The following is a 9,349-nucleotide window of genomic DNA, read 5'->3' on the forward strand; positions in this document are numbered from 1 at the left end:
GTAACTGAGGGGACTGGAGTAAGCATACATCCGTCATCAAAATTAAACAGTTTTGTTTCTTTTTGCAGAAAGTGAAACTCTCAACAGTCACGTAATTAAATCTGAAATAATAAATAGTAAAAATCATACAAAAACCAAATAAAAATAAAAAAAATACTTTATTTCATCATGTTTGCTCTCTCATTCCTCCTACTGAAGAAGCAGTCCTATTTCATGCTGTGAGAGTCCAACACATTATGATGCACATCCACTTTACCACAGTCAGGGTAAATCCTCTTGGCATAGAGCTCTATAGATAAAGACAGGGAAATCCACTTTGAATTCCGAGCCTTTATTTTCCCCTGTGTCTCCAAGATACTCCCACATTCCCAGTGGTTTTGGGCATTATTCCATATAGGTTGTATCTGCACAATTCCATTGGGTCCTTGTTCCATAATGCCTTACACTTTCAAATGAGGTCGGATGGTTCCCCCTGTCAAGGGATTTAGAGCGTGGTCAACCCTGGCGTGGTTGATTAAGGTCTTAGGAACCACCAACCTGAGTGTTGTTTTTCTTTTTTTTCCGTAGAATCACATGGACAGTAGGACAATAGTATTCACATGGGTGAACTTCATGCAGTACAGCATTGTGGATACCCCAGAGGTATCCTTTCTACACACACTCAGGTCCCTTAAGTCGATAAGTACGTTTATTTTTTGACCTATGACCTTGACCAAGCTCAAACCGTGCTTTCCATGACCCACTCATTGCTCTCCAACGCAGGCTTTTTGCCCTCGCCGTCCTCACTATCGTCGTACTGCAACAGCATCCCGTTGACCGACAGGCTCCTCCTAGTCCAGATGTTGCTGATCCTGCGAGGATAGTTCAGACACTGCATGGCCCCCACGTGGCCCATGTCGAACGAGTGGCTCCTCTTGGGCTTCCCTTCCTGGGGCAGCCTCAGGAAACGCCCAAGCATAGTGGTGGACTCTGCCCGCCCAAGCAGGGGCTCCTTGTCGGATCGAGGCACCATGGCCACTGCCACCATGGCATTGGAGGTGGTGGAAGAGCAAGCTTCCCCCTGTAGGTCCCTGTTTGGACCCCGGAGTTCCAGCGAGGCAAAGGCCCCTAAAAGGTGGTCCAAGTTGGGCCTGGCTTTGGTGGTTGGCCCCCCATGCCGCCTCCACTTGCTGCTGGGCAGCGTGCTGCACTCGCTGTCTCGCATACTGTATCGGTCCCCCCCTCTCCCTTTGCGGCTGTCCAGAGAGTTGGAGGAAGACGAGGAAGAGGAGAGGCTGCTCTGGAGGGAGCCACACTTAAACTCCACCACCTCGTCGCGTGTGACCACCACTGTGGGTTTGACCTTTGGTGGGACACCGTTGAGCCTGTTCAGTCCGCCGTTGGTCTGCACGTACGTGTTACTAACCATGGGTAGCTTGCTCGACTGGGTGCTACCACTCACTTTGTACCGAACCATGAGGATGATGATGAAAACTAGGAGCGTGGCCACGATGATGCCACCTATCACCAGGATCATAGTGCCACCTAGGAACCCACTGTGGAGCGACTGGCACTGTGGGTAGTCGTCACGGGTGATGAACTGGACACATCCCACTATGTTAGTAGCAGTAAGAGTGGTGGCGGTGTCATCCCAGATGGCCAGAACACACAAGTCGTACTGCATCCCTTGGACAAGGTTGGTGACTAAGAAGGCTTTGCTGGCCATGGGAATCATCCTATGAAAACACAAGACGGGACACAAGAGCCTAGTGTTAATAATTAGCCCTCCTGCAATGGGAGTTCAAGAAGAGGCTAAAGTACATTTGTGTGACAAATGACAATGACTCATTCTACTAGACGGGGACAGATCAAAGCAACAGTCAAAATGAAGCACGTTAAGTAGCTATTTAAATGCACAGAGTAATTTAGTAGGATTACTTTATAGGCCACAATATGAGTGATTTAATATGCATGGAGCAATGATTTTGAGTGAAGCATTCAATAGTCCCTGTTTGAGTATGTTTTGATTATATTTGCATCACAGTCTGACTTTATTCCATTTTATGTTAATGTAACAAAATAGTTCACATGCCAATCACAAAGTACAACTAGGTTTTTGGATTAGAATTATGATTATTAAAGAGTGGCTTAAAGATTAAATAGAGAAACAAAATATATTGAACAAAAGTCACACAAGATACAAACACTTTTCCTTTTTAAATTTGTTACTCCCAACTGCGCTGCCAATCAAACAAACACAAAAAAAACACTATTTGTGTTATGATGACAGCCTGTAATAGAAGCTTTCATGCCGCAAATCCATCTGTCCTAGAATAAGGATCGCACGGTCAGATTTAATTTGTAAACCACTGGAGAAAATAATATTTGTATTAAGCTATGTTGATATTCAAATGTATCTGACAATATTAATACATGTCCTTGTGTTAATTAAATCCCAAAGGTTAGACAGAGATTGGAAAGACAGTGACGCAATATTTATTGACCTTGTACTATATCCCGAATGTGACATGATCAACCAAGGCTGGTGGAAGAATTTGTAATGGAACATGGTAGCTAAATACATATATTGTAATTACAGCAGGCAATTCATCAACTCACAAACAATCCATTGGACTCTGCAATACTCTTCCTGCATTGCATTACAGATAGGTGAACATTTTCACACTAGCATAAAATGTCTAGCCAAACAGGTTCCACTATGATGTTCCTTCTTTCCAAACCCAGGTGGATTTGTAATTATGTGAGACATGCTAAACGTGGAGGAACATCTTGGAGCTTAATTGTTCCGGATGAGATCTCTTTCTGGATGGATATTCTCTTTAATTGTATCCTTTGTGTCATTCAAGTGTGACAAGTGAACATCTGGAGATACCCATTATAACTCACAGGTTACAGGTGAGAGGGCAGGTGGGCTTGTACTGTACTGTAGGCCCGTTTCATGACAAGGCATCACATACTATGGTACATACTGTATGTGGATCATGTTATGCATGAGGTATCAGGCCCCTTCTGTTTTTGAGTGGACACTGGCTATATTCAATATATTTTATATATGATTTTTATTACAGTAATTATGTGTACATTAAACTACAGTGTTTTATTGTTTTCATCCTGTAAATGGATAAAAGGTGGAACATTACATAACATAATTTCAATTGGCATGACGCAACTGGCCATATTATTCTACTAATGTAACAACCAGCAAAACAACGAACAGCTCCGATTATTTCAGCCTCATCTCCTTGTTACGGTGGATGTTTGTATTCATGGTATGATAAACCATTATATAAAGACTACAAACCCATCCTCAAATGGTTCTTATCCACTAATGCTACACATAAGGTCTGATAATTGGACTGTCAATGCGAACCAGTTGCACACTGTGTTTATAGGTTTTTTATGGGGGAAAATATCCTTGAAAATACTTTTAATAACCAAATATTGTTCTTTTAGATGTAGTCCTTTGCTACTGTAGGACTCAATCATGGACAACCTCCCCTGTTGAGACCATATATACATAGATAGCTTTAATCCTGCAGTGCAGCGAGACTACCTCCACCCTGGAAGCCTCAGATTTTCACCAGGCACCAATGGATGTACTCCATTATTCATTCTTAATTGCCTTCTCTATAACCAGGAGGATTCCACGTTGCCTCTTGACATCTATACGAGGGCTTTCAAACTCTCTCCCCCCGCACAGCTCTGATTGATTTTTAATAACACGCTTCAATATTTCCTGAAATCTCAGAAAATGTTGGTTAGCTAAGAGTAAGACAGTATTTGGGGCTAGAAGAGGATTATATTCAGTTGATGGTGGTAATGTTTTGGAGGGGCCCTGCTAAATTTCAACAGGAATGATGTGTAACAAGAGGTAAAAGAGAGCATTACTATGTACTATACTGGATATCTGTTTTGGATAAATCAGAGTAATCTCAGCATTCTTGTTTTTTCTTCCATCTTCTCAAATTGGTATAATTTATGTGAAGTAGATGAAAATATAAATGTAGTTCATAAATCATTAGAGAGACCCAAAATGGCTCACACTACAAAATACACCTATTAGTATCTGTGTGGGTTGCTTCTATTTGAACTATTGTGCCTCCGGAGACAAACTTACAGACAAGACAACATACAGTAATTAGGTTTGAGGCTTTGCCTATTTGGCTCTATGTTTTGTATGGTCATATAAGCTGAGAATAGAAGAAAATCACAATTTTATGAAACATTAAATGGATAGAGGGTGAGAGAAGGGTAAAGCCTATGCTGGGGTTTTCATGTATGCAGAACATTTGGATACAACTGAAGGGTTAGGATGATGCAGTTGGCTGGAGAATGTTGCTGATAACACCAAGATTTGGGGCTCAAATACCACATGGAAGGAATGTGTGTATCCATAATACAGGAACGATGTGACGATTCATTAACACACAATAGTGTGTCTCATATTTATGAGTTGCTGTTGCCATTGTAGCAGGAGAAACTGAGTGTTCTGGAAAACCCTGTCTGTGTATAGGTCAGATTTAGAGTTCTATCACTCAATAGAATTATCTGTATTTTTTTTTGCTTTTTTTTACAAATACCCAATGATATTAATGTATAATCTCAGGGTAATTCATTGGCTATTGGAAATCATTGAGCAATTTAAGCAGTCTAAAAATAAGCAGACGAACTGAGATGTGTAATATAGCTTGAATTTTCAATGACGTTGCTCCAGCTTAATCAATCCGACAAATATATACAGTATTCATAACTCCAAACTGCAATATGTTCAGCTATAGTCTATGCGAACAAGATACATTAATACATTGTGTATGAAAATATGGCTGAGTCACCTCCCATTATATTCATTGGACAGAGGAAGCTATATTGAAAAAGTATATTACATGCTGCCTCTGAGAAAGCAGGGTGAAAAACAGCACTGAATGTGCCCGGTGGGAAAATCAGATAAACATACCATATTATTGTATTCTTAGAGATGATGAGTTCTATTCAGTGAGTTTAACAAAGTAATATTTCACACAGCATCAACACAGCATATGATTCCAATATCACACTGCTTGTGAACTAATAACCAGCGGCTGACTTCCAAAAAAGTCCACTGTACTTTATGAAACAATTCTGCACCCAGGAAATGTATAAGGAGTAAATCACACCAGGACTATGGCATCTCAGTCCTTTAAGGTGAAGTATTGCCAAGGGGGTTCATTGGTATTCAATTTTTAATATTTCAGAGGGTTTATGGCTGACACATAACTTACTGTAACTGCATTCCACAACAGCCCCGCTGCCACTTTACCAATTTCCACACAATTCCGATGCAGCAGATACCTCCATTAACATACTATGGATAGCAAATGTCTTTGGCAATCCTTCAAATCCTAATTACCCATATCTAGCAAAGGGGGCAAGGGGCCGTCTATATGCGTTCAATGTGTTTCCCACAATCTCTTTTGGCGATGGAGTAGATTGAGGCAGGGTTACTGTTATGAGTCATTTCATTTCGCAATGACAGATGATTTGTATAATGGGAAACATTTAGGAAAATAACTACGCTTTGGTGACAGGAGTGATATAAGCACTTGACTTGAGTCAGGGCTTTTCATAAGAGAAACAATGTATATAAAAAATCATTTTGTGAGGAACACAGGTATCTTACCATAATGGTTTTCCACCTTCCTAAATGTACTTGTAATGATTATGAAAAATGATGTGTGTATAATAATATGTACACCTAGTGTAATATCTGCTAATTTCTGTGGGAGCTTTTGTGGATGTTTCTACTTTTTCCAGTTATAAAACAAACAATTATGTGGCTAAGCTGAGAGGTGTTTTAATGGCAAGGATATTTTACAGAGTGAATTTCACAGAGCCCAAAGATTGTATTTCCTCTCAATGATCTATGCATTGTGATTTGGATAAATAATTGCAAGAAAATGACTATAATTGTTATAATTCTATAATTGTTAGGATTTCAGATGAATCAGTGATCCACGGGTTGGATTTGTTTTGTGGTTGATTTCACTTTGATTAAAAACGTGCACTGCACAATAGTGAGATGAAGTACCTGGCTCACTGATTGTTAATTGCAGGCATTGTCATTTTGATTTTCTGAAGAATCTCTTGTGTGCTTTGGGTTAACAAATGCAGAAGTTAAGGAATGTGCAAAGATTAATCTGTCCTACTGTTCATGACATTGTTACACATCAGAGCAATAGGCAACAGGTCAGGTATGTATTCAACTAATTAATCACTGACTGGTTTAGAACAGCCTAAGTGTTCCCTTGGGGCTTGTTAGTCAATCCCGATAGTCTTGTATCCCTCTCTAATCAAAACTTCTAGTCTATTATTGGAACCCATCCAGTTATACAGCACAATCACTAGTCTTTACCTGTAAATCAGAACTTCGTCTTCTGAGCAGTTGTACTGGAGCTGGTACATTTTGACCTTGGGTGCTGTTTTGCTAACAGTCCATGTGATCAGGGCAGATATCGAGGTCACCTCTGATACGGATACCACCTTTTCAGGCTGAGGCTTGGACTCCCCCTTATTGGTCTTGGTAGAACTGGTGATGTCAGAAAGCCGGGACTTGGGCAGTGACGTGCGGTTAGTGCCATTGGTTAGGTGGGGGAGTTGTATAATGGAGAGTTCTATGGAGGCAGTGGATTCCCCTGCAGCATTGGCCGCAATACAAGTGAAGGTGCCGTAATCCTTGGATGTGGTGATCATAATATCCAGGGTGCCATTCTCATACACTGTTGCACGCGACGAATTGCCAATCAAACGATCGTCGGGGGCGACCCAGTGTATGATTGGCATTGGGTCACCAACAGCCTTGCAGCGCAGGCTAGCTGTTTGGCCCTCTAGTACTAGCAACTTGTGCGTGTGTTGGGTGATCAGGGGCGGCTCACAGACAAATTCCTCCTCCCGAACATACCAAAAGTAGCGGCCCTTCAAGTTAGGAGGGGAAGCGCACGTTTCCATATCATCCTCTCGGTCCAGTCTCCGCAACCACAGCACTTCGCAATTGCAGTGCAGGGGGTTTCCACCAATGCTAAGGGAGAGCTGAGGGGCATACGGAGTGCTCAGTATTACGCTACTCTGTGAACGGGCGAAAATGGGATCGGGTGGGAGCTTCTGGAGCCGGTTGGAGGTAAGGTCTAGACGAGCCAGCTTGTCCAGATCAGTGAATGTTCCCTCTGCAATGTAGTTGATTAGGTTATGATCCAAACTCAGCTGATGGATGTTGATCATCTTGCGGATGGATTCCCAAGGCACGCCCCGCAAGTTGTTGTAGGACAGATCCAGGTCTTCCAGCGTCAGCATAATGTCATCAAAGGCTGAATTAGAGATGTGATTCAGCTGGTTGTTGTTGAGGATGAGATGCTGGAGATTGACTAAACCCCGCAGGTCATCCGGGCCCAGCTCATTCAACCGGTTGCTGTCCAGGTGCAAGGATCGCAGGGTCTCCAAATCAAGGAAGGAGAAAGGCTGGATGGCGCTGATGGTGTTGCGGGACAGGGTAAGGTCCACCAGTCCGGTCATGTTGGCAAAGTCCTGTGGGGTGACCTTGAGAATGAAGTTACCACCCAAACGGAGCTCCACAGTTCTCCGGTCTATGTCCGGTGGTACGAAGAGCAAGCCTTTGGAGGGGCAAAGAGTGCCCAGAGACTCAGACAGGTTCTGGCAGACACAGTACTTGGGGCATGCGTGGGCCATCATCACTGCGGTTCCCAGAAGCAGGAGGCTGCTGAGCACTTTGTCCATGGTAGATCATACACAGGGACCTAACAAAGACAGAAAGAGAGAAAATAGAGCATGGTCAGATTAAACTTTGTCATTGTTATACAAAATCAACTTACAGAGAAAGAAAGCAGGTTTAGACAACACATTTCCATTAGTTGTATGAAATCCAGCACAATAACATTAACTTAGAGACCAGTTTGCAATGGTGTTTGTGTTGTTATTATCATGTCAATAAGCCACTTTAAATAATGTATTTCTATGTTTTGTCTGGACATTAAAGATGAATTCTCTATCAACTCATAACATACTAAGAAACCTTTGTGTCAGGTTTCTCGGATGTATTGAAAACTTTTCCAAGCAGTGAAAGTGCAAACTCATTGACATAGTTGACTTGAGTCTTTGACAGTAAAGTTGCATTGGTTACACTAGACCTACATGCTAGACAAAATATATCTAGAGAGTGAACCTCACTCATAAACAAAATATATCTAGAGAGTGAACCTCACTCATCTCATCTACATTTCAAGCCTGCAAACTGCGACACTTTAAATGAATGTGCAATAACAGACTATGTGCAATATGACAACCCTAGGGTACATAAGGTTGCAGAGAAATAGGAAATGTTAGAATAGGTATAGCATAGCATAGAGTACAGCACAGTGTTTTATCTGTACAGTATAGTATAGTGGATAGTGTACATAGCCTTTATTTATGTAAACCAGCTCCTTTCCCTTCTTGTTTTTTCTAGTTTTTTTTTCTTTCCTAGCACCAGGGGAGCCACCCCTCCCAAATGTCGTTGTTTGGTACCTGTACTATAGCAATGACAATAAAGACCATTCATTCATTCATTCATTCATTCATTCATCTAAATCCAAATTAAAAAGTATCTTTCTCTTTCTCTGCACCTTCACACTGTTTCTGACTCTGATCTTTCTCTCACTCTAAACTAAAGCCCCTCTCCCTGTCACTCTGAAAAATCTAAACTACGGTGCAAAGCCATATTATGTTGGGCTGTGCAGAATTGACAGTGGATGTCTGCATTCTTGTGTGAATATCTTAGCAGCCTTGACTCCCTGTTGGCTCTGGGAAATGAATGGCCACACTCGCTTCATTCAACAGCCTTTAATTCCCATTGACATTTGTATCATTAATTCTGAATACACTCAAAACGTAAAATCAATTTTAATCAGCTTTTCTAACAGTGCCATCCATTACCACCAAGCCTAGTCTTAGAGTAGCATAGGGCCCAGACTGCCTGGGTTGCTTCAAGACTAACACAAGGGGATAGGCGGTTTTAATTTGTTTGATTCAAAGCATAGGTTATTGCTATCATCCATTATTCAACTGGATGCTGTCCACAAAGCCACCACTCCTTATCTTCTACGTTCCTGCAATACCCCCTTCACATAAACTGTAGTTTTCAATAACTCATAATTATGAGAGACATTATAAGAGACGACTGCGCTCCTTGCCGATACCAGTGTACAATTATACCATGTAGTGCCGCCACATTTGTGCTGCATGTCACATGGAGATAATTAAAGCAAGACAGCAGGCAGGAATGAGCATTTGAATGAGCACTGAGGAAGAAGCAGGCAGGCAGGAA

The 9,349-nt window shown here is 41.7% G+C and overlaps 1 protein-coding gene across 1 annotated transcript; it reads right to left on the reverse strand.

Moving 5' to 3' along the window:
- Positions 1-718: 718 nt before the first annotated feature.
- Positions 719-7,764, reverse strand: LOC308175954 (leucine-rich repeat and fibronectin type-III domain-containing protein 2; the record flags this gene model as incomplete). The annotated part of the gene is made up of 2 exons (XM_080550530.1): positions 719-1,715; positions 6,389-7,764. The coding sequence occupies 2 exons, from the start codon at positions 7,762-7,764 to the stop codon at positions 719-721; spliced, it is 2,373 nt and encodes a 790-aa protein (XP_080406656.1).
- Positions 7,765-9,349: the final 1,585 nt, after the last annotated feature.

The sequence above is a fragment of the Nansenia antarctica genome (genome assembly GCF_963989245.1).
Source record: "Nansenia antarctica genome assembly, chromosome: 1".
Lineage (NCBI taxonomy): Eukaryota > Metazoa > Chordata > Actinopteri > Argentiniformes > Microstomatidae > Nansenia > Nansenia antarctica.